The sequence below is a fragment of the Curcuma longa genome, chromosome 1 (genome assembly GCF_044706935.1).
Source record: "Curcuma longa cultivar G26 ecotype Majalengka, Jawa Barat chromosome 1, ITB_CL_G26_1.1, whole genome shotgun sequence".
Lineage (NCBI taxonomy): Eukaryota > Viridiplantae > Streptophyta > Magnoliopsida > Zingiberales > Zingiberaceae > Curcuma > Curcuma longa.
In genome coordinates, this window is record NC_133861.1 from 20,599,129 (window position 1) to 20,624,078 (window position 24,950).

At 38.7% G+C, this 24,950-nt stretch overlaps 4 protein-coding genes and 2 pseudogenes across 5 annotated transcripts; 4 read left to right on the forward strand and 2 right to left on the reverse strand.

The window, feature by feature from the left end:
- Positions 1 to 2,367: 2,367 nt before the first annotated feature.
- Positions 2,368 to 3,309, forward strand: LOC141825922 (receptor-like protein kinase THESEUS 1; annotated as a pseudogene).
- A 274-nt stretch (positions 3,310 to 3,583) lies between these two features.
- Positions 3,584 to 4,443, forward strand: LOC141825933 (receptor-like protein kinase THESEUS 1; annotated as a pseudogene).
- Positions 4,444 to 6,473: 2,030 nt separating this feature from the next.
- LOC141845625 (uncharacterized) lies at positions 6,474 to 8,243 on the reverse strand. The gene is made up of 2 exons (XM_074733690.1): positions 7,962 to 8,243; positions 6,474 to 7,482 (listed from the first exon to the last, which is right to left on the reverse strand). Exons 1-2 carry the CDS (start codon positions 8,037 to 8,039, stop codon positions 6,712 to 6,714), a joined length of 849 nt encoding a protein of 282 aa, XP_074589791.1. The 5' UTR covers positions 8,040 to 8,243; the 3' UTR covers positions 6,474 to 6,711.
- A 6,459-nt stretch (positions 8,244 to 14,702) lies between these two features.
- Positions 14,703 to 20,267, forward strand: LOC141846288 (uncharacterized). Of its 2 annotated transcripts, XM_074734335.1 has the most exons (5): positions 14,703 to 14,793; positions 15,614 to 15,699; positions 16,007 to 17,956; positions 19,220 to 19,397; positions 19,480 to 20,267. In XM_074734335.1, exons 1-5 carry the CDS (start codon positions 14,703 to 14,705, stop codon positions 20,142 to 20,144), a joined length of 2,970 nt encoding a protein of 989 aa, XP_074590436.1. In that variant the 3' UTR covers positions 20,145 to 20,267. The 2 variants fall into 2 exon arrangements, 1 of the variants encoding a protein (XP_074590436.1); XR_012603333.1 differs by lacking the exons at positions 14,703 to 14,793; positions 15,614 to 15,699; positions 19,480 to 20,267 and having other exon boundaries at positions 17,898 to 17,956; positions 19,176 to 19,234.
- A 907-nt stretch (positions 20,268 to 21,174) lies between these two features.
- On the forward strand, positions 21,175 to 23,397 carry LOC141848553 (ankyrin repeat-containing protein At5g02620-like). Its single transcript, XM_074736602.1, has 3 exons — positions 21,175 to 21,499; positions 21,617 to 22,026; positions 22,522 to 23,397. The coding sequence occupies exons 1-3, from the start codon at positions 21,175 to 21,177 to the stop codon at positions 23,395 to 23,397; spliced, it is 1,611 nt and encodes a 536-aa protein (XP_074592703.1).
- Positions 23,398 to 23,917: 520 nt separating this feature from the next.
- LOC141825942 (uncharacterized) lies at positions 23,918 to 24,481 on the reverse strand. The gene has a single exon (XM_074713206.1). It carries the CDS (start codon positions 24,479 to 24,481, stop codon positions 23,918 to 23,920), a length of 564 nt encoding a protein of 187 aa, XP_074569307.1.
- Positions 24,482 to 24,950: the final 469 nt, after the last annotated feature.

A 24,950-nucleotide genomic window follows, 5' to 3' on the forward strand; every position in this document is an offset into this window, starting at 1 on the left:
ACAAAATCAATCTTAATAATTAGAAAATAGAAAGTTGTGTTGTTTATACCAACACCAATATTTCTTTGACACCAAACACAAAATGCTAAGAGTGGTCCTTCTTCTTATCTCGTGAGAATCTCTAACCCTAATTCTCAAATGCCTTCAATTCGTCGTCTCCAACAGATTCATTTAAGGACATGATTAATTAGTAAAGAATTAATACACAATATAATAACAATTCCGGGCCTAATTTGGAGGCTTCTTGTCTATGACTTTGATAATCCCACCTTTATCGTAATTATGCACCTAATCACACCCCACTTAAACAAATGTGATCATGACCAAATGTGCGAAGGGAAATGCTTCGTTGTGGACACATGGTGGCATCATGCATGCCCTAACACAAAGGATTATCAATTCACTAGAGGGAATTAAGGCCCTACTACCCAATTTTGTGGCCTAAGTTTGCCACCTCTCATCATGTGCAATCAAGATTAAATTTAACTATTGCGAGAAGAAAATTTTAATTAATTAGATCTCATCTTATATTCATTATCGTGTGTGGTTCAATAATTAGGACAGGTGGAAGGAGTTGGATGCATGATCTAATTGGAATTCTTTTAGCATTGCTTGCTTGTTTAAATAGGAGCTCTTGAATGATGCTCACATGCATGCATGGTGACTATGTACCACTGATTGGTATGAAAATATTATAAATTTCAAGGATGTGTTTCCTTCGTGACAAACAATATGCATAAACATTAATTTAATTATATATGAAAGACAATTGTCCCAAGAATTATTGCATGGTAAATTACAGCAGTAAATTAACTGATTTTGTTCATAAAATATTGCTACTACCATAAGTTATGAAATGATGTTGTAAAAGATAGATAGAATTTTCGTCGTACTTTGAATTGAATTAGTTGGAGCATCACCATCCAAGAGATTGGCACCAAATCATTGTCGCCCCTTTTTTTTTTTTTGGAATTTAATTATTCGTCAATCCGTTCCAAGATTTGTTTCGTGGTCTTGGGGAAAAAACAATAACATATATATATAGTTTATTAAAATATTATTATTTAAGTTTATCATTATTTGACTTAATTTGTGTACTTTTTTTCTATTCAACCAATTAAAAATTTTACTTTTTATATATTGTCCACTTTAGACATAAATCTTCATGATTGTATTTTTGAGCTCAATCCTTATAATATAAATCAATGATATCTTTATATATTTTCAACGTGGACTTTGATTGTATTCCAATAATCTTGATTGATCTATCACGTACGGGTCCCTTACGACCATCCAATAACATATCATTGTTCAATAGAAAGATATATCTACCATTGTTGTGTCATGTTGTAGATAGTGAAAGATTAAGCAATAGACAATGACAATAGACAACGGGGATGCACGATAAGATCATTACTAATTAACTTACAGAGCTAACAAATAGATCAATCTATGTCTACTTGGAAAAGAAATAAAGCATAATTTTCTTTTATTACACCTATGTTATTTGAAAATATTTACAGAAAAATTATTTGTTAGACTAAAAAATGCAATGCCCATAATCGATTAATTAATTAGTAGGAGCCTCCTCCCCCACTACTAATATATTACTAATTAATTAACTAATTACAGAGGAGGAAGGATTTAATTAAGTGCATGAGGGTGTTAGTTAAGAACTAAGAAGGGAAGCATTAATATATATAATTAGGTAGTTATTGGAGGTGTTTAGTTTGCATATGGCATGACGATCACTTGATAGCTCCACGTCATATAATATCAGTTGCATGGAGCACGCTATGATTATGAACTGTAGTGCACGAAAAATTAATATTCCTAGCTGCTTTTAAATTAACAATTGGGAAAAAATATACCCTAATTGTGGTTAATTTACTTGACTCATTCGTTTTGTGATAAAGAATCGTCCATCATTTAATTTTATCTGAGTAAAAATTTTGGGTGATTAAGATTTCAAGTATATATAAATTATTTAAACTTTTTATTCTATTTAATAGGGTCCGATCGGGCCACTTCAAGAGAGCCCATGAGGCCAACCGAAGGCCCATCCACTCTCACATTTTTATCCTCGGAATTTAACTTGTTTTTCAAAATGCAACTTGAAGAAATTTCAAGAAGTTCCGTTTCGTCGTCACAATTCAAACCATCGTCGTATTTTTATTTTTAGTGTTTTTGTTTTCTTTTTAAATTACTTTCTTTAGAATATGAAAAGATTTAAAAAATGGTACAAGGTTTAGATTTACATTTTTATCAGTAGTTAAAACAAAAATTCAAGTTATTTGTTTTAATCCAAACTAATCAAAAGTAGTAAGAATCTCCATCAGAATTGGAGATCGTGAGGTTTATCTGAGGATGTGGATGCTGAGGTTTATCTCAGTTGGAAACTTGAAGGTTTATTCGAAATGGAGCCTGCTTAATGGCGACAGTGATAGCTGTACCACCTCCCCAAACAACTCTCCCTGTCCGAAGGATTGCAAGGACTCCATCCTTCTTCAACTTCTTCAGATTTCGGTTGCAATCTCCAATGGCACCTCAGCCGTGTCCATAATCCACCTTCTCTTCCTCCTGCTCTGTTGCGTTCTCTCTTGTCGGCGGCCCATTGAAGCCTCCCCCAGGGTTTTTAGAGAAGCAGCCGAATACAGGTTCCACATCAAGCAGAAGAGTCGGCGCTTCGTGCGGTTGTATTTCTATCCCATCAGAAGTTCCCTTTATGTCATGAAATCCTCTGCTTTTTCGATAATGGCGAATGCGTATACCCTCCTGCGTAACTTTTCTTATTCAAAGTCGGATCTTGGTAATCATGTATGTTAAGGAATACATATTCGAGCTAGAGCGTCTATTGATCAAAATAGTTCCTTCGAATGGTTCCATCGCGTTCCTTAATCTCATAGAAATATTTTCGCTGCCGGATGATCTGATACCTTCTGCTGCGTCCCCACTCCCCTGTTCTTCTTGGTCTTCCCGCCGTTGAGATTCCATCTCATGTGGGATGCAAGACTGCATTTACGATCAATGCGGGAGGCCCAATTTTGGATTTAAGTAATGATTCTTTATGGAGACTTTGGGAGAATGATCATCCATTCTTCGTCATTCCGGCTTCTGTGCGGAACGCCTCAACTGATCCCAATTTGATCAGATATACATCTGAAATCCTCTATTACCTAGCACCAAGTTTGGTACATAAAACAGTCTGCATTAAGCTCCTTTGATATATCAAACAAAGTTAGGATATTGAATGCTTACTTTGTGGATTTTATTGCTGATGTTCAAACGTCTATTCAGATAGGATTTTGATTCAAATAGGAACTTCTCAACTTGCCAGCTAATGCAATTATTGATGGTCTGGAGATCATGAAATTCAGAAGTTCAGACATTTGTCTTTGCAGTAAGCCTGGTAGGAATGCTGTTTCTACTTGTTATTGTGGCAATACTTGGCTTGTGCTTTAGATAAGGTACAAAAAAGAATCAGATTTGGCTTGGTTTCTTTTGGCTGTAGCTTCAATCACTCACTCAGGCAACTCAGATACAGAGATCTCTTCTCTTTGTGATGTTTCGTAAGTGCCTTCTCATGGTGCAACTGTTACTAGCCTTTTCAGAGATATGAGAAGCAACCAAGAACTGTGATGAATGGTTGGTTGTAGGCATTGGCAGATTTGGAAAGATGTACAGAGGAGTATTTGGAAAAGGACTCATGGTGGCAGTGAAAAGGCAAAACCCCAAATCTCAACAAGGCTTAACTGAGTTGAGGACAGAGATTGAGATGTTATCCAAGCTTCCACATCGCCAATTGGTATCTCTTGTAGGCTATTGCCATGACGCTAATGAGATGGTGCTTGTTTATGAGTTTATTTCTAGGGAGCCTCTAAGCAAGCACTTATATGGGGATCAGACCTTCCAGCGCTGCCAAGGAAACAAAGGCTTGAAATATGCATCGGAGGTGCTAAAGTTTTGCATTACCTTCATACAGGAGTTACTGAGACTATCATCCACATCGATAATTAGACAACCAACATTCTCCTTGATGAGAAATTGACGGTTAAGGTAGCTGATTTTGGTTTGTCTAAGATAGTTCCTACACTAGACCAGGCTCTTGTGAGTGCAGCAGTAAAGGGAAGTTTTAGCTACCTCGATCCTTAGTATTTTAGAAAGCAGTTGCTAACAGAAAATACGGATGTGTATGCTTTTGGAGTGGTTCTCCTGGAGGTGTGTCTGTGAGGCCTGTGATCAACCTAGCACTACCAAGAAATCAGGTTAACGTTGTTGAGCGGACGATAATTTGCCAAAAGCTCAGTCAGCTCGAGCAGATAATTTATCCTTATCTCGCAGGGACTGTTAGTCTTGATAATCTTGTGAATTTGAGCAGCTGAAAAATGCTTAGCAGAATACAGTATGGTAGATGTGTTATGGAATATGCAATATGCTCTATAGCCGATATTGTCAGGGTCTCCAGTGATGTTACGGATTTTGCAACAAGTACAGTGTTCTCGTGGCTAATAAATTGAAAAGGAATGTAGCTGATTCGATATGGTAAGTTCAGCTTATCTACATGATCTACTAATTATGTACAGGAAAGTCTGTAGGTGCTAATTTTTGTACCAAGATCATGCTTTCAGTTCTTAAAAACACAACACTAAAAGTTTTTAGTTTTTTACTTAAAGGTATCATTCAGCTAAAGTTCCATTGATTTTTTTTAGTAGAACCACATTATCAACATGTAGTTCTTCTTCGCATCATACATATATCAGTTATTTGGCTCAGTTTATATAATTGCATGAAAATACTGTTCTCTTGAGATTTATGTGCGTTTGGGTAGATGAGAAAAATTGTCTTTTTGGTAATTTCAAAGTCTAATTTGGTGCATATTAATCAAGCTTCATCCACATTCAGTTCTAGATAGTCAAGCCTTCTTATCTGAATGACTATTAGTGAAGAATCCTGCCAGACTTTGGTAGGGAATGGAGCATTAGTTCCCATCCCTTTCTGTATCCCATGTATGCACTTGTATCACTCAGTGTTTGAAAGAGCGAAGAAACTGACAAAAAAGGTATCTGATTAAGTGCATAAAAGAGAAGTTAGGTCAATGTACTCATGCCATACTAACCAATAACTATAGTTCTTATCAACTACCTACACGTTGTTTAATAACTTGGATTCCTACTCTGGCATGGTTGCAATGCAGTCGTGTTAATTAGCACAAACAAAAGTGAAAAAGCCAATGAAACCTATGCACATTGCTGTGAGCCAGTTCCAGCTACTTGATTACATTTGTCTCGTCTGAGTTCTTTATGCCATCAACCTAACTGTATAGCATTTCATCATAGCAACCTACAATGTACAAATTTTGTAAATAGCACATTTCTCATCTTATGGTAGGAATATTTTTCTTATCTAATGAATATGGATGACGACTTAGTAAGAGATAGAAATAAATGTATGGTAGGAAGTGTTTCTCTCATTCAATGGATAAGAATGAGACTTTTCTATGACTAGGATTTATTTTTATTGAACGGTGTAGATTGCATAGTGAGTACTATAAATACTCTCCCCTACATTTAGTTTTCATTCATAAAAAAAAAAAAATCAACTTGTGAGTCAAAGTGTGAATTGTTCTTTTTCTTCCTTGTCTTAAAATTGTGAGTGATCCACAAAAGTGTTGTAGTGTCTTTATTGTTGGTGTAATACAAGTAATTTATTAACTTGTTTGGTTGTCCAATTCTCTACATTGTACGATATTCCCTCTTAATTAGATGCCAGAATTTTAAAATTTCTAGTCAATTCATTTGATAGTTCTACTCTTTCAGCATGAGTTTGCAAATAGGTAAATGCCTACCAATCACATCTTAAAAATTTAGTGCAAATGCTAGAATTTTTCTTGTGAAATTTTCAAATTTTTTTCTTGGCTTGATGGCCCTTTTATTTCATTCCAAGGCATCCTATCATGTCAACAGGAACAGGCAACGGGATGAGTTTGATAATTAACAAGAGTATAAAGGATGTGAATATAGCAGGAGCAAGGTGTTAAAATTTGAACAAAAGGAACCACCAAACAACAAGAATCTCAGAATAAATAAATAAATAGTACACAAATGACACATTTCAGTATTGCAGAAAAGCTCCAAACTGTTGAAAAGACTTGAGTAAAGAAACAGCTGCATGCGTAGATTAAATTTAGAAAAATAAGAGCTGTCTAAATTGATGAATACTTTCTAGAATAGAACAAGAAATGAGGATCCTTTGAGGGCCATAGGAAATCTTGGTCATAAACTTGTAGTCGATGTTTTTAAGTTTTAAGATATCAAGTTTGAGATAAAACAAAAGATGGAACTCTTTGATTTATGTACAAAAGAATTGAATTTCTGGATCCCGACACTTTGATGATGGATCAAGATATCAAGCTGTTTGATTGTATAATATCTTAGTAAAGATGATAAATATGCATTTAGATTTGCCTGCTGCTGGCACAATGAAATATTACACAATCTTCTAAAAAAATATAGCACCTAACTAAGATTATTCAGAGTAAGTTAAACTAGGCATTCTTCACCAAAAAAATAAAATTTAAAATTAAAATTAAAAATAAAAGTAGAATAAAGCAAACTCCTGCAACGTAGATCTTGATATGTAAAGTAAAAATAAATCTAATTGTTCCTATCCAGAAGGGTGTGTTGGAAATTAGGAAAGAACATATCTTTCTCATCATGCACCCCCTGTGCATTGAGTCTTCTGCCTTTTCAAGCTCAAGTTGTCATAACTTCTCATGCAGGTCAAACTCACTGGTCCCTTCAGGAAATCAGAGGAGTATGTATTCGATTCTTCCTTAGATTTCTCACTATCGAGTATGTTAGGCGAACCGTGAGCCAAATTATTTGCATTCGTCACAACTTTTTGGCTGAGAGATGAAGAATTGTAAGCAATGGCAGAAACTGGAGGAACTTGAAACTGGTGCAGAGGTGGAGGATTACGCCACTGAGGGAGTGGCCCTGCCAAGAGGAGAGTCTGCAACAGAGGACCTGCTTCCAGCACTGCTTGCAGCAGATTCCCCTTCTGAGGCAACGGCTTGGTAACGAGGCCATTTATGACGGCAGATGTCATATCTGGTTCACGTTCTTGGCACTGCAACTTCATAGTTGGTAATTCTGGAGAAGCAGTCACATTGAAAAGAGAATGCCCGGGAGAACCGCCATAAGAATGATTCTTCTTGGGGGTGCCAGAGAAGCTGTCAGATTCAGTGATACTGGAACTGGCTCTCGTCTGCCTCATCGGTGGGCTTTCTGGCTGTGTGATCTTTGTGATCAAAAGCTGTAGCTGTTCTCTGGCCTCGTCTCGCTCTTGAGTGATCACTTGAAGCAGCTGCAACAACTGGCTAACGTTCTCCTCGGTCTTTCTCATCTCTTCCTTGGCATTAGTGCGGAGTGATTCCAGTTCCAAGGTAGTACATAGAAGCTTGTGCTTTAATTCCTCCACGCTCTGCTTAATCAAGGGGAAAAAACAGATCAAGTCAGAGCAAGCATAGATTTGATTATCACAAGATGATTTATCACAGACTTCATGGACCAGGCCAGAAGAAAATTAAAAGTTAAATCAAATTATGGGAACAGAATGATTGGTTGCAGAGAATCTTTGCTGCACATAAAGACCAAAGGTAATGATGAGAGTTGGTGGACGAGATAATAAAATATAATGTAATATAAGAATTCTTTGGCTAAACACAGAGAGCAAGCAGAATTTGGATCATTAATTGAGGAACAAGTTCTACGGTAACAGGGAGCTATAGGGTCAAAGCGAGTCCCTAACACGGTCACATCTTCAGGAACAAGAGACATCAGAAGAGCAGACTGCGTCACGGCAAATAAAGGTTATAAATCAAGATCACCAGTGTATTAAGAAGGGCGAGGCGTCGGTGAAACTTAGCAAGATAAGAGAAGACAGGAATATGGAGAGATTACCTCATGAAAACCCCAAACAGGAGCAAAACCTGAGGCCATGGCGTCTTCAAGAGACCAAGCATCGACACCCATCCCCATGAAATCTCCTTCCCCTTCAGCTGCTAGTTCTATGGGCTTCTTGTCGCTTGAAGATCTTCCGCACGCAACCAAATTGAATGATATATGTCGATGTCTGACAGTAACTACAGATGGAAAGATAGAAGAGGAGGGACTGACAAAATTGAATTTTGAAATGGGAGGAAAGAAAAATGGAATGTGGAATTGTGTCAGGAATGGAAGGTGGTCTTGCAATGACCTTATATATAGAAGATGAACTCAGGATTCAGGAATCCTCTCCGTCCTTTAAGGCCCCCCTCCCCTCCCCTGCCCCACAACCATGACTCTCCCTCTCTCTAGTTATCTATAGTAGGAATTAATTAATTTTTGTAATTTGGTGTTCAAATTCCATATCTATTCTTTTGTTTTAATGTAGTCTGTATAGATTCCAGAAAAGCTCCCTCTGCAGATAAAGTTGTCATTAACATAATGACCTGTTTCTTTGGGCACAATCATGAATTGGTTTTAATTTTTCAAAATCCACATCCTTTGAATCACACACTGTCCAACCAAGGACACTGCATGATTCAATGCTGATTAGGATACTAATTTCAGTAGAGATGGTTTATTAGCATATTAAGATGTAATTTGTATGCAGGAACATGGGTATGGACTTTGTCTTTTTCATGCCATAAGTTGAGTAAAGACCAGGGTATGTATACAGTCCTTTAACTTATTGACTCGGTAATCAAGACTTCCTTCCATTGCATGTGTTGTATGATTGTGGAAGTCTTGGTCGTGTAAGTTTTTTTCCTGGTACGCACATTCTAACTTGGAAACCAAACAGTCCATGTTTGTGGTAAGGGAACTAACTCTAGAGTTGACCTACATCTCTATGAACTCTCCGTTCTTATCTTTCTCGCTCTCTTATGTGCTCACTAAATAGCTGTACTCACATTACCTACTGAGTTCTAAACTTGCAACGTCACTTACATGTAATGTTGCAGTCAGAATCTCTCATGTCCCAGAAGGTGCTGCATGTGAAGGTACGTTGTTTGCTCTGTGTACAGTACAGTTCATTAATTATTCTCCTGCTGAAAGAATAATTTTAGGACCATTGTTGTGTTTGTATATAGGACAAGCAGCAGCCAGCAGGTGCACTTGATACATTGTACTGTGTTGTTGTTGCTCACTCTTGTCTTTTGGCATGTCTCTTGGAATGAACATAAGTACTGATTAGGAATTAAAGTGGAATGTGTAAGTTTTATTTACAGTAGAAAAGAATGCTTCAATTGTATGATGCTGAGACATCAAAATCTGTGGGTCTTGTTCAGTGCATCTTCTGCCATGCATCTGTTTTGTAAGTATATATATAGGGGGCTGTTGCTACTGTGTTCTTATAGAAAACATTTTGACTCAGGCTGAAACCAAATTGAACCATATTTTGATTTTGGTTCTAATTGTTGAAAGACATGCATCAATAAATTTGCATTTCATTTATTTATTTCATTATAGACTTTTCGTCACTAGTCATCCCACTGATGTAGCAAGCAAAAGAACATCTTTAGATCTGCAAAGTGTAGATTTTCTTCAAGAACCTAACATTCTTGTTTGTTGGTAAAATATATATATTTAGTTGGTAGCATAGGATTCAAGCAAGGTCCCCATCAATGTGACCTCTTCTTGTTCTTGTATATGACTTCTTATCCAACCACATTAATGTTGATGTTTGATTCCCTAGCTACTCGATGATTTTTTTCCCCCTTCTTTTTCCTAAACTCCAATTGATGATCGGCATGACCTAGCTAGTTAAAAACCATTTTCTTTTTCAATTCAATCGATCCATTTCGCATGTTTAAAGCTTAAAGATGGAAAGAGCTCAAGCATATGGATTCATGTCTCACGTTGTCTTGGCCTATGCAAGATAGCTGTTGCATTTGGCACATATTGTGTTTTTGATGTCGATGACTTTGCCAAGCTTCTTGGTTGGTTTCACTTTTCTCTCTTGTTCTTGCATATACCGGAAACACATTGGCCGGCGTTTGGCATATTTTCCTTTATTTTTTTTTAAAAAAAATATCGAATTAGTCGATCGATCTTATCTAATCTAGGCTTTAATATCAGAGTGTTTATAGTACAAAAGCTAGGGGGCCCCTAGCTACACTACACACATGCAGAAGCATAGTGAACTGCAGCTCCTTCTCAATTAATTGGTCCCTTCCCTCGCCACATGGATTCATAGGCTCATCATGCTCACCCCACGCAAGGCTAAGGTTAGGCTCATACTATTTGGTCCCCGAGGATCAAGACTGCATCTATTAAAGTGAGACCCTCCAAAGGTCGAGGGACCCCTCCCTCCCTCCCTTTTAACCACACCCCTGCGTGCCTTTTCCAAATCATGCATTAGTAGGGTGATCGATGGATCTCGCGCGTCTCATTATGTTGTGCCCACTCCAACTACTTTACCGGTTGACCCAATTGTGCATCCTCCGACTCGACCCAAAGTGGTAACCCGAACCACAAGTCGTGTGACTAGCGACGACGTGACCCCCAAATCAATAACACTCCAACGTGCAGTAGACAAACTCTCCTTATCTGCATTATTATGACTTTCATGAGGAAACCTAGCGTGGCATGCATGCAATTAGTGCCCACTTTTAGGTCTATATCAATCTTTAACTATGTTAATATATTTTTATATTCTACCCTTTTATATTAATAGGGACAACGATTAATATCTAATTTAAATTTATTAGATTCAAGCACCTATTCATCTTGGCATGTGAGGTTTGAATATCAATATGTTAGGTATATATGAAATAGATATTTGAATTAGGGTTAGTAATTTTGATATTTGATCTTTTTTCTCATTATTAAAATTACATTTGTGTTATTTGATATGAATTAATAACGATATTAGCATTTGATTTTATTAATTGTGTTGATGGTACCTATTCAGTTAAAATAGTAATGACAAATTTTCAATTTTAAAATTGTATATATAGGTCATACTACTAACTTTGTCGTATGTACTACTAGAACTTGAATGTAAGATCAAAAATTGTAGCAATACAAATATATTACATTTCATAATTGCCCTTGGTTTTTAAAAACACTTTGAAAATTAATAAAACATCCCCTAATTATTAACAAAATTAAGTTACATAATAAAATAATGATGTGAATTATGTATCATATGTATATTTATATTATGTAACGTCCGCAATAAATCTGAGTAAATGGTATAAATTTTGAAAGTTTAAAGAGCAAAATGTAATTTTATCAACTTTTAGAGATGGAATTTAAATATATTCAAACTCTAGTCTCTAGTTTAAAAAAATGCAGTCCCCGGGGCAATGGTGCAATGTAATTTTATCAAATTTTAGCTACAGCGTATTTGTAGTAATTTTCCTTCAAATATCAAAGAATGCTGAGCATCTGGATTGACCGTCGTATGCGCTTTCCGATTTCTCTGGTGGTAGGTGGAAAACTTCCGTGGGAAAAATGTGGCTATTGGGATTATCAATTTTTTTTTAGTTTAAAAAAATGCATCTTTCTTTTAAAAAATAATAATAATAATAACACGAATTCATGGGACTCAATTCAAGTTGGTGTTGAATTAATTAAACCCGCGTAATGTTTCCTGCACTGCACATAACGCGTCTTAATCATAGAGGTGGGGTCGGGTGGCCGCGCCGCATGCGGTTGTCCGCTTGTGAGCGCACATGGCATTAGGGTCCCGCCCCTCACGGACCACGTGGCGCGCGAGGCCTTGCGGTACCCGACAAAGGGAGCGGCTACACGCGTCGCGATACCCGCGTCGAGCGGTGCGTGCTCCGCGCCGTCCCGCCGTTAATTTAATTGTTTTCTAATTTATTCTATTACTGTTATTTCTTCCCCAATTGTTTTTTCCTACTCGCTATTTTAGGCTTTGTTTTTTTTTTATTTAAAACCTGGAAGGTGGAATCTTATGTAATTTTTTTTTGTCGCTGACAAATATATTTTTAATTCGAACTTTATTCATTTTAAAATCTTTAAAATAGGAGTGCCTGCCCACTTCTCCCATGGCGATTTACGGGGAACGTGCCGGGCTGAGCCTAAATGAGTATTTCGGGCCTGGCCCGGTTTAATGGGCTGCGCAGTACCGGGACTCATTTGACACCTCGCTTACTCGCGCGCAAATTCGATCTGCTTCCTCCCCCTCGCACGGCCATCGCCGTCGCCGCCTTCCACCCTGGCCGCCGCCCTCTCAGTCTCGCCCCATTTCCTCCGTTTCTGTATTCGCCTCCTTTCTCTTCCGCCACCGGTTTCCGGCCCAGTGACCTACTTTTCGCCAAACGCTTCGAAATCCATCTGACATCAACCAGGAACGGCAACTGACTTCCGGCCCAGACGACGCCAAGTCGCTCCGCTCCGCTTTCTCCGGAGATGAAGGTGGGGCTTAAGCTCGCTAGTTTGGGTGGCGTATATCTCCGCTGGTTCAAGGTTTCACCATGAGAGCTGCGATCGAGAGGTAGCAATCTTTCTTAACAATTTCATCGAACTTTTTTAAAACTCTATGATTCAAGATTCGACAAGATTAACCGAAGTGCTTGATGATACAATTCACAATTTGACAATCTTTGGTTCAACCTCATTGTCATCAATCTCTTAAGGTGGAATTAAATTTCTGTTCATGCCATGGCTCTCGAATTGGGTCCAGTCATTTGTTTCAGCCAAATTTTCATTGATCTAATTACATCTGTTTGCTTTTGGGTTTTGAATTATGGTGGTCTGATTTGATTTTAAAACACTAGTTAAACCCCGTTGCTCAATGCCTCATGATCCTCATGTTGTATATCAAATATTTTCAATTTCCAATTAACCCGTGAGACAAAAATCGATCGACGACAGGTTCTGGGGCATCCACGTAGAAAGAGAGAGAGATATTACTAGTCACGGGTGCCACTGCCACCGGTGACTGACAACATCGACTCAGTCTGTCGGAGAGAATAATGGAACGCGGTGGCATGCACGGAGGCATGGCTGATTCTGCGAAGATGGACCGTGGGCGTCGCGACGAGATCAAATAATCCAGTCTTGTCTAATTGCCATTTCTCAGGTAACTCTTCGTCTTCTTCCGCTCATCGTCCAACTTTAATACAATTATATATATATATTGTGAATCCAGAGGGAAGCAGGTTTCCTTGTTTCCTGCCTCGTCCCTAGCTAGTTTGTCTTATGTTGCATCGTGCCCTTCCTCTGCCCAATATTGTCTCTTACTTGCACTTCATTCGAGATTTGGTGTAGGATTTAATTTCCTCTTTAATTTTTATATGTTTTTCCTTCGTATTTAATCATTTTCTTGGTGAGTAATTATAAGCATGAGCGGGGTATATAAGAGTCAATTATCAGTCTTTTTTTTCCTGTTTGGAAGTTTCATAACAAATTTTTTTTTCAAATAATATTTTACATCTCATAGTCACTAACCATTTAAACTTTGCCATTATCAGAAAAAAAGAAGCTTGTTATTATTATTATTAATTAAGAGAGATAAAATTTACTGATGATCATTAACAGATTGATCTATTTATCAAATTAAATTAATTTTAATAAGTTTAGCAATTGCGAAACCACAACTTAGTGTTTACAATATTTATATAATTTTATATTGAATGACACAATTCAACCCGAATTGCTAATTAAGAGAGTATCTTTTTTTCTTCCAAATAGTGTCAACTTGTGATTTTTAGATCGAAAGCTGATTTATAAATAATTTTCAGGGCAGTGCCAATCTGTGATATTTAGATTGAAAGATGATTTACGAATAATTTGCAGTTTAAAAATATCATAAATACTTTTTAGGATGTAAGATGCTCTCATTTTCGACATAAGAATAGTTAATTGCGATTCTTCTGTAAAGAACGCAGTGTGTCATCAATTTATAGTTTTTGGATCATAAGTAAGCTGATTCAAAAAATGGTTCCCAGTCGGAAAATGTTTTTTTTTTAATAGTACTTTTACTTTAATAGAACGTGTTTGAAGAAAAAATTATTTAGAGCTCCTTTCCATGATAAATATAGTAGATTGGGGTGTCCTGTAAAAAATTGCTCGTGATTCAATATTAAATTCGAATCTTCTTCAACGCTAGATGCTGTCGTTTGTTGACTTTTCTAACCATTGTCCCTCCTCGATAATCTGAAACTCCAAAACGTAGATTCTTGTTCTATTTTGCTAACGGCCGGCGACACATCAATTCTAACGCAAATTTTTGGGAAACAAAACAGAGGGGGAAGAATTTGACAGCCATCTGTTTCACCAGCCAAAGGTTTCTCAGCTTAAAATGGTTACTCGTCCTTTGGTTCATCCACCACCACCAGCCACGAGTATTCCAAAAACAATGCAGCGGCTTGGAGCTGAGCAAGGAGGAGAAAGAGAGAGAGTGAGAAATTAAAGAAGAGTGGAATGTCGTGTCGGGTACTCTTCTCAATGCTTCGTATCTGTTTTCTTCTCTTCTCTCTCTTCGTTGCATTGCGATGCGGTCGCTCATTTATTACACGCTGATCCGAGCCGTTGCGTCGACCCTCATTTATTCTAATCATTCTTGCTATTACGATTCTGAACTTTCCAAATCTCGTCCCGCATCGTTTGTTCCTGCAGACCCGCTTCCTTTGTGCCTACAGCAAGAGCCTAACTTGTAATGCTTAAGCTCCCGAGGAGAATAAAATGAACCAGAGCAGCAGACTACATCGCCGGGAAGTGTCGCCGGCGGAGTTCGCCCGGCGTCGGGTCTTCGTGAACCCAAATCCGCTTGAAGGTACCTTTCTTTAATTTCTCATGTTTTTTTGGAGTTCCAATTTGCTGCAAAGATTTGATCTTTCTGTAAGTTTTAGAGTGAGTCTTTCTGCATAGGATACCACGTAGAAAGCTAGGAACTTTTTTTTTCGTCCCGTTTTGTAGTTGCAGTGTTCAGTCCTTTTTGGTTTTCCATTTTATTAAGAGACAATTTTTTTAAAAAAAACACAAAAATGTGTGGAAAGATGTTAGCTTTCCGAACGGACTAACAACCTTTTTTAGCTCTTTAGGATGCTTACGCTCTTTCTCGTCTTCCAAGTGAGGGGAGGGAGATTGCACTAGTCTGTTTCATTCTTGTTTATATGTGTTCCAAGGAAAACAAGCACTTTGTTCGATAAATAGTGCTTCTGTTTTCCTCGAGTCTTACTTTATTGGGATTTCAATAAACCATTGATGCTACATAAAAAAGAGGGAAAAAAATAGCTCAGCAACAAGAAGTTATAAGATCCTCAAACCTCTTCAAGGGTTTTAGGTGCGTTTTTCTATGTCATGGTGGCTGGTTTCTTTTTACCGAGGAATTACGTTAGAGCTGTGATAGACTGTGTGAAACTACCGAGCTTGTGCGGAGGAGAATTCTACTTCTTGAGGAGTGATGTGGGTAGTATCAAGGACCTCCACGAATAATAGTAATTAGGGATCTTATAATATTAACATTATTCTTTATGATCATTTTTCCAGATGATTGGATCCTGAGATTTATCTATAGTGTTTTGTTTTTTGACCCTAAAAAACTATCATACAGTATGGGAGACTTGAATTTCATATTAAGATACTCATTTCAGGTCAGTGTTGGTTCAGAAAAGATTCAAATGTTAAAAGGGCTGCAATTGATTCTGGTTGCAGCATAGTCCTTCCTGCAGAAGATTCTGTAAGTATCAGTCTCATCATTAATTTCTTATTACCATAAGTCATACCAATCAATCCCATTCACTTCATTCGTCGCAAAGTTTAAAATTATTTCTGTAATTTGATGGTTTGTTGCAAAATTTAAGTGTGTAAAAACCAGAATTTTTCTTTTTAACAGAAAGTGTTGTATTAATGTTTTTGGAGTAGATTTGATACTTACAGAGTTTGTAATGATTATGTTAAGCCGATATCATTTTCCTGCACATTTACCAAAATATCATTTCATATCTCCAATAAATGTCCTTGATCAATTGCTTCTGTGTTTCCAGTTTGCTGATGAGATAGGGAAAAAGTCATATCCCAAGAAAACTATTGAAATTCCTAAAAAGAGACTGTTAGAGGAAGAATTATCAAAAGTGAAAGAAACTAAGCATCCTTCACCACCCAGTTTAATTGCAAGACTGATGGGTCTTGATGCATTACCCCCACGAAAGAAAGATATGGGCAGTTGCTGCCAAATAAGCTCATCCCCAAGTCTTTTGGGTAATTATGCAGATGGTGAGAACTGCTCACCATGGAGAAACACCGAGAAACAAGAGTTTAAAGATGTTTTTGAAGTAACCGAAGCACCCAAGAGTAGGAAGCATACAAATCACTCTGATACAATGGCAAATAAACGAAGAGTATATGAAGTTGATGCAAGTATTGCAAGGAAGAAATTTGCAGATGTAAAGGGGCAATCATCCATAGAACTGCTTCACGGCTCTAAGGAATTCGATGGTGCCTTTGAAATCACAGATTCTGGCAAAGATCTTTCTTTGGAACATATCCAAGATTCAAAATCTCCATTTGCAAAGCATCTTCAAGATTTGCAACATACACCATCCTCATCTCAGTCAAGTAGGATCATTGTACTAAAACCATATAAAGGCAGTACTGAGCATCGGAGCAATGAAGTTCAGTGTAGGCCATGCAAAACAGAAAAGGGTAATGATAGGTTCTATCATGAACATTGGGAAATCACAGGCTCTTATATGCCATATGCAACAAGACTTAAAAAACGCCATGGTAAGAAAGACCGAAGTTCTCTTCCATATAATCCCCCACTATCAAGGGGAAGATCTGAAACAGGTGTTCTTCCTGTTCCCATTGTTGTCTTAAAGCCAATTCGTAAGAAAGCAGAAAAAGTGGCAGAGGCTAGTTTTTTAAAACATGGTCACCTCTGGTTTGATTCTAAAACAGACAGAAAAATTGCAGCATCTAGAACTCAGGAATTTCAACATGAAGAGAGAAATGTAGAGAATTTGTTCTATTATCATAATGGATTGAATCACAAAGTAGATGGTTCAGAAAGAATATATAGGAATATCACAAGAAAAATAAGGCACAATAGGAATAGACTTACTGAATGGAAATTTACCTCTCAAACCGACATGTATGCTGGAACTAGGGACTCTTTGGTGATGCCAAGAATTGCAGAACTCATCCACTCAGACTCAGTTCCTCAGTCCCCTGACCCTTATGGGGGTTGGGTTAGCAGCTTTACCTCATCGACTATAAACTCAACTAAATCTTATGTGGCTATGGAGCCAAGCTACTATTCTAAGAGATGGAATGCCACCCAACAGTCTCATGACAGTGGTTATATTTCTCGATGTTCAAGCACACCCAATGAAGATTCTGAACCATTTGAGGAAGAGACAACAAAGTATAGTCTAGATTTTAGCAAGAATATTTCTGCTAAAAATTTGTCTAGAGATGAGGTACTCTTCGACAAAATCTGCCATTTGGGTATTAGCAGCAAGGATGCCTGTAGATATGGAAGCTCCAGATTCTCTCCAAGCTCAAAATCAATTCCAGATTCAAGCATTCCAAAATTAACTGACAGAAAAGTAGTTGGTGGTAGGACCACTATACTTGGAAATGTACCAGATGTAGAATCCTCTGACTCTTTAGATGCAAAGTTTTGCATGATAATACCACCAGTTAAAATGTCTGAACTCCAAAATCACACTTATCAATTTGATGATTCTATTGAAGATAAAGATATGCTGCCTGAATGTGAGATCCATGTTGATTCAGAGGGTCTTGGAAAGGAAGTTTCGAAGTTAAATACTGCACCCACTACTCATTCCATGACTGAAAGATGTTGCCTAAATGATAGTATTTACGTTCCTATACCTGGAGATGAGGCATGGAAATTGCTCACTCATGACCAGGAGCTTGGGTCCACATTTCAAGTTCCATCTAGTCATACCCATAATCACATAGTAATCCAGGTGCCCTTCCACTATTTTAATTCTTTAGTAAACGTTTTTGATGGTTGTAAGGATCCATGTGACCCAAAGGAAACATTATGTCAAGTAACTGATTAGCATCGTGATTTTTTTTTCTGTCATACTAATGCAATCTTGTTAATGTCATCAAATTCTATTGGAGATAATCTTCCAACATTATGTTAAGATGCATAGAACATATTATCATGCCATTTTAGTATTCTTTTTTCAGTCATGATAATGAGATCTTGTTAGTTTAACGCCATCAGATTCTATTGGCAATAATCTTCCAACATTATGTTCAGATGCATAGAACATATTATCATGTCACTTTAGTATTCTTTTTTCCGTCATGGTAATGAGATCTTGTTAGTTTAATGCCATCAAATTGTATTGGCAATAATCTTCCAACATTATGTTCAGATGCATAGAACATATTATCATGTCACTTTACTATGTTAAAGTTGACTTTGCGAAAGATTATCAAAAATATATGTATAAAACATATAAAGAACCATCATGCATGACCACATAAGTTGACTCTCTTTTCAAACGTTATGTGCTCTTTTCTAATGTTTGACTAGCAAAATTATTTGTTATGGTAACATGTTAGAGAACATTTAACATCTAATTTCTTCACTTTGCTTTCTTGAATCCCTAGTTCAAAAATATCAAGTCCAATTTAGTTAAACTCATCTAAGTCTTACAAGCTCCATCAACTTAGTCAACAACTTTAATGTAATATGAAACGTCTCATTTCACTATATCATGGTTCCATAAAGTAAGACTTAATTAGAGTGTAATAATTTCCAGCAGATGGATGTCTTAGAATTATTCCTACTCTTCAGTCCGTGACATTGCAGATCTAGTAGTAGGTCTTCTCCAATCGGGTCATTTCCTTGTAATTTAAGCAATACCAACAACTCTATTATGTTATTAGAGTTGAGCTTGTTAAATCATGATCCTTGCAAAATCATTAATATATTAATTGGCCCTTTTCTACAAATTTAAGCTTTTAGGATAAGTAGTTGCCAATCGAATACTACGACACATTAGCAAAGTTAGCAGAAAATTAACATTCTCCAGTTGCCTGAACAGGAGACCTATGAACATACATGCATTATATATGAGCTTTAAAGGAATCTGACTAAACTCATGAGAACATAGTCTTTGTTGTTGTTGTTTCATTTCTTTAATTAGGCTGATACAATTTATGATGTAGCATATGTGTGACTTTCAATTTCAATAAAGCAAATTCATCTCCAGGAAAAATTAAGCAGCCATCCTCGAGTAAAGTTCATTATATCTGAATCAAATATCGCAGAATCACAACTGAAATCCAATGACCTTGAACAGCCTAGTCCAATCTTGGTTTCAGAAACCCTATCCGAAAATGAAACTTATAGCTCTGATTGCTTTGAAAGATTAAGTGCAGAGCTTAAAGGCAAGTCTACAAAATTATTACTGTTTTTAGCTTCCCCTTATTTTACTATCTTTTCATATTTGATTATTTGGCCAAACTACAGAACTTCGATCGCAACTTCAGCATCTAAAAATGGAATCAGCTGGTACATGTGCAGAGGAAAGTGAGGTTCTCATGCTAAGTGATGAAGATTGTGCAGGAAGCAATACCATACTTCTACCTTCAGGGGATTCACATGAAGGATTCAGATATGACGACGATAGAGATTTCACATACCTTCTTGACATACTTGTGGAGTCAGGTATTCAAAATATCAACGACAGTAAGCTCTTGAAGGCTTGCTGTTTGCTCGATTGCCCTCTAGACCAAAGTGTTTTCAGTAAACTAGAGGAGAAGTATGATGGAATTGCTGCAACATGGTCAAGATTAGAACGAAAATTATTGTTTGATCTTATAAGTTGCTGTTTAGCAGATTTAGTTAGCTCGTCCATGCAGTTAATATCAAGCACACGTCTACCAGCCTGTGACTGCAGCAGTCTTATCGAAGGTCTCTGGCAAATCGTGGCTGAACAAAAGAAAGGACTACAAGAGTGCAGAGATAACAAGGTCCTTGAGCCAGGATTGTTTGGCTGGAAATATAATATGGATTTGGTTGTGATTGAAATGGAAAAGATACTGAATGCTGATCTTTTGGATGAACTCATTGGTGAGCTTCAAGCTGCGTGGGTCATTATGTGCAGCAGCTATGCAAATCATTCACCAATTTAGCAACATTCGCCAATTTCTTAGGTCATGACTAGAAAATCTAGATGGTTGTTTCGTTTTCATGGCTCTTTTAGCAGTTTGTGACAGTTCATCCTCAAATGTTTCTTATGTTGTAAGAAGAACTTAGCCGAGTACTTCTCGAAATAAATCGTTGCAGCTATAGCACTTGGTACTTGTCCTTTTCTGTTGAAGTTAAAATATAAAGGTCCAGTCAGTTAGATGGGCAAGTGATATGAAATGATATTACATAAACTGTAGAATTTCACATATAATTTTATAGGTTTTATGACACTATGTTGATAAAATTATATGTCAAGAAAATTTAGGTGATTTCGAACGTAAGATTTGTGTGAATAGATGGTAAATTGGTAATTAGATTACATTTTAGCTGTTATTAAATTGTGTTTATATAAAAACACAGACAGCATCTCATCTTTTGTTCACAAATAACTCTTTTTTATTATTTTTAAAAAATTAATTTGATTTATTTTCCATGTAGTTGTCTGATTGCACCTGCTTCTCGTCTTTGTTCGTCATTTGCATGCAAAAAATAGAAAAATACTCGTTCCTGTGCTGTCGTAGAACAATTGATGGGTGCTTGCATCTAAATAAGGATCCGTCCCTGTTAATCCGGTGTACATATAGTCAATGCCCAACAATTGGGAGGCAGGAAGCCCGTTGAACCCTACGAGGATCCATCTCCGGAGAACGAAAGGTTAAGCTTCGTTTTCCAATCGCAGAGACGCTTACTCTGTAGGTACCATTTTCTGTTCCTTTATTTTTTCCTCAAGCTGTAGGTCGCATCTTCTTCTCCTCCTCCTCCTCCATGTTACAGTCTTTGGTGGTGATTTTGAAATGTGATCAAGTCACGTAGTGTGCCATCGTTTGTCAATTTTTTCCAATCCTTTCCCCTGTTTTTTGTTATGAGTTTGATGCAATTGTTAGCTTTTTGTTACAGGAACTCATATGGAGAAAGTTAATCCACCGTGTTGAAGAGGAATCACAACCTCCGGCAATTAAATTAGCTGTGGAGATGGATTCTCCAGCCTTTCGATGGAAAAAGATGGCGAAGCAAGTCACTGGGAAGCGAGACGACACGCCTCTGCATTCCGCCGCCAGAGCAGGCAACTTGGCGGCGGTGAAGGAGATTCTTTCCGGCGCCGCTACTGCCGAAGCTTTGGTCGACTTTCTGTGCAAGCAGAACCAGGTCGGGGAGACGCCTCTGTTCGTCGCAGCGGAGTACGGCTACGTCGACGTGGTGCGCGAGATGATCATGCACCACGACGCCTCGATGGCCGGCATCAAGGCCAAGAATGGCTTCGACGCCCTCCACATCGCCGCCAAGCAAGGCGATGTTGGTATTATTACTTCTCTCATTTTCCCGGCATTCCTTCGCAAATCGCTCTGTTTTTTTTTCCTGTGAAATTTTATTTTGATCGTAAATTCAATCTCGTTCCCAAACAATTGTCCGCCAGATGTGGTGAAGGAGCTTCTCAATGCTCTTCCAGAGCTCTCGCTGACGGTCGACTTGTCGAACACCACCGCGCTGCACACCGCGGCAGCGCAAGGCCACATCGAGATGGTGAACCTCCTCTTGAAAGCCGACAAGAGTCTTGCGCTGATCGCGAGGAGCAACGGCAAGACGGCGCTGCATTCCGCCGCCAGAAACGGTCACGTAGAGGTGGTGAAGGCTCTGTTAACGAAAGAAGCAGCGATCGCCACCAGAACTGATAAGAAAGGCCAAACTGCTCTTCACATGGCCGTGAAGGGGACGATCCTGGAGATCGTGGAGGTTCTTGTCGAGTATGAACCTTCTCTGCTTAATTTGGTCGACACGAAGGGCAACACCGCGCTGCATATAGCGGCCAGGAAAGGCCGTGCTCAGGTAACAAGACGGTGACTTCCCCGGTCGCCATTTGATTCCGGGAATAAATTTCCATTTCCCTCCTTATAGTTTATTTAATTTTTTATAACTTAAATATTATATTTTGTTCTTTATAATTTATAATTTAAAAATAAAAACATCTCTTCCTCCCAACATTAAAGCAGAGTTAAGCTTTGTAAATATTAAAATATCCTTTACTTTAATTCATTATAAAATTAGTCAATGTAAATTCAAATGTTTATTTTATCCGTCTAAATTATTGCTAAATTGAGTAAAATGATTTTTGAATATTAATAATAAACTTTTAAAGGATATTTTGAAAAAGATGTTAAAGCTCAGATAATATTTAAAAAATTATTCTTCTTCCTTTATTACATGGAAAAAAGTAATTAGGATCAATATGTAATATTTTAAACTATAGGGTGTAAAATAAAAGGTACGTAAAATTTGATTCTGTGTTTTTTTGATGAAGATGCCCTGTTTTGTTGCTGGTAGATTATTAAGAGATTGCTAGAATATAAAGAGGATTTGGAGACGAAAGTCATAAACAAATCAGGGGAGACGGCTCTGGACACGGCGGAGAAGATGGCGAACTCGGAGATCACCGGACTACTTCAAGGGCACGGAGTGGAGAGCGCGAGGACGCTCCGGCCAGCCGGCAGCGCGTGCACGAATCCGGCACGTGAGCTGAAACAGACGGTGAGCGACATCAAGCACGAGGTGCACTCGCAGATGGAGCACACGCGGCAGACGCGGCGTCGCGTGCAGGGCATCGCCAAGCGGCTAGACAAGCTGCACGAGGACGGCCTGAACAACGCCATCAACTCCAATACGGTGGTGGCGGTGCTGATCGCCACGGTGGCCTTCGCCGGCATCTTCACGGTGCCGGGTGAATACGTCGAGTACGATAATCTGAGCCCCGGGCTGACGCTGGGGGAAGCCAAAGTGGCGCACCAGACGCCGTTCATGATTTTCTTCGTCTTCGACTCGGTGTCGCTCTTCATCTCGCTGGCGGTGGTGGTGGTGCAGACGTCGGTGGTGGTGATCGAGAGCAAGGCGAAGAAGCAGATGATGACGGTTATCAACAAGCTGATGTGGGTGGCGTGCGTGCTCATCAGCGTCGCCTTCCTGGCGCTGTCGTTCATCGTGGTGGGGCGGACCGAGCGGTGGCTGGCGGTGGCCGTCACGGTGATGGGATCTGTCATACTGGTAGCCACCATCGGGACGATGCTCTTCTGGGTAATCGCGCACCGGATCGAGGCCAAGAGGCTGAGGAACATCCGGCAGACGGCGTCGCTGGGCCGATCGCGGTCGTGGTCAGCCTCCGGCGAGTTGCTCGGCAAAGAGTACAAGAAGATGTACCCAATTTAATACAATACAATTACCTTAACGAGGGGTGTTGAGTTCGGATGAGAATGTAAATTAATGATTGAGGAACTAATTGTAACTGATCGAGTAGCTTAATTCACAACTACGGCCATACACTAATTTCAGCCGATGAGAGTAGTTCTCACTTCTTTCCCAGCTAAGAAGATTAACTAGCTAGTAGCGAAGAATTGACGAAGCATGCACAAAAAGCAAAGATGAATTGTTTCAGAGATAGATTGGTGTCTAAATGCTATTCTCACTCAAAAGTTTTGCATTATTGTTTGTAAATCTAGCTAGCTTGAAATCTGGGAATGCATGATGTACAAATGGAGAGGAAGAACCAGCTTTCTCACATCAAAAGAAACTTAAGCGACGATACAAATTAAATTATGCAGCAGAGAAGGCACAAAATCGAGCCACAGATAACTTAATTATCTGCTTATCAAGAGTGGAAAAGCACAGATAGATGTACCAGTGCTCAAAAGAATAAACTTAAGAAACAGAAAAATCAAAGAGCTCACAATCATTTCTGCGATGTTTCTCTGCCTCGATCGACCGCATCGACGCTAGCAGTGCAAGAAAGGAGACGACGGAAGATGAAGTAAAGTGTTGCGTAGGAGACCTCTCTTAACTTGCTTGCTGTAACGCAAGCCTTCTTCTTTTTCTTCCTAGTCTTTTTAGTTGTTTTGATCTGCCTCTTACTGGCGGAGTCACCAGTTACACCACTTGCAGTGTGTTCGCTCTTCGGTTGGAGGAAAGGAAACGCAGCAGCTCTCTCCTTGGCTCGTCCAAGGCAACGCAGTGTCTTCTCGGGAACGGTCTCCTTCCTGGAGAAAGTGTAACTCCTGAGATATATCTGTCTGCATGAGAAGCCGTCGACCACTGCCGGTTCTGCACTCCACTTCCTCCTTCCATCGAGGTTGATGCCTTTAGCACTGCCATGGAGGACTGTTCCTCTTCTTCCACTGGTAACTGACTTGACGAACTCCGCATCAGACTCTGGCCACTTGTAGAGATTCACGTACGTCGCTCTCACCGGTGCATGGGCGTCGATGCAACTCAAAGAAGACTTACAGCCGGAGCTCATGGCTAGGCCTCGTCGTCTGTGCTCCCCTCTTCTTATCCAATCTAGCTACTTCTCAAGAAAGGATATATGTGGGTGAGGCTTCGGTTACAAGAAAAGTGAGGAAAGTGCCAGTGAGAATTCAGATATCGAAATGATTTTATAGCCCTCTTGCGATAGTGAAGGAATGATGTGGCATGATGAGCTATGAGTGTCACTGAGGTCTCACTTTGATTTTCTTACTCTATTTCATTGATAGTGTTGGCTTCATTTTACAGATCAAGTCGCCTTCTCATGGCTTGAAGGTCAAAGTCATTACAATATAGATTCTTTGTGACTGCTTAAGATGGCATAGATACAAAACTCGACTCCAGTATTGGACAGTTGATGACTCCAAAGACAGTAGTGCACATGGATCGGTCATTATAGTTGCCACTTCAGACATAGCCACTGCCATCAATACATGGACACTTGTTCTGGCCACGAAGCCATG

Coding starts and splice junctions, on each gene's coding strand:
- LOC141846288 (XM_074734335.1), top strand. CDS start 14,703: ATGAACCAGAGCAGCAGACTACATCGCCGGGAAGTGTCGCCGGCGGAG. Junction 15,700..16,006: donor TCCTTCCTGCAGAAGATTCT/GTAAGTATCAGT, acceptor CTGTGTTTCCAG/TTTGCTGATGAGATAGGGAA. Junction 19,398..19,479: donor ATTAAGTGCAGAGCTTAAAG/GCAAGTCTACAA, acceptor GCCAAACTACAG/AACTTCGATCGCAACTTCAG.
- LOC141848553 (XM_074736602.1), top strand. CDS start 21,175: ATGGATTCTCCAGCCTTTCGATGGAAAAAGATGGCGAAGCAAGTCACT. Junction 21,500..21,616: donor CGCCAAGCAAGGCGATGTTG/GTATTATTACTT, acceptor ATTGTCCGCCAG/ATGTGGTGAAGGAGCTTCTC. Junction 22,027..22,521: donor CCAGGAAAGGCCGTGCTCAG/GTAACAAGACGG, acceptor TGTTGCTGGTAG/ATTATTAAGAGATTGCTAGA.
- LOC141845625 (XM_074733690.1), bottom strand. CDS start 8,039: ATGGGGATGGGTGTCGATGCTTGGTCTCTTGAAGACGCCATGGCCTCA. Junction 7,483..7,961: donor CTGTTTGGGGTTTTCATGAG/GTAATCTCTCCA, acceptor TTGATTAAGCAG/AGCGTGGAGGAATTAAAGCA.
- LOC141825942 (XM_074713206.1), bottom strand. CDS start 24,481: ATGAGCTCCGGCTGTAAGTCTTCTTTGAGTTGCATCGACGCCCATGCA.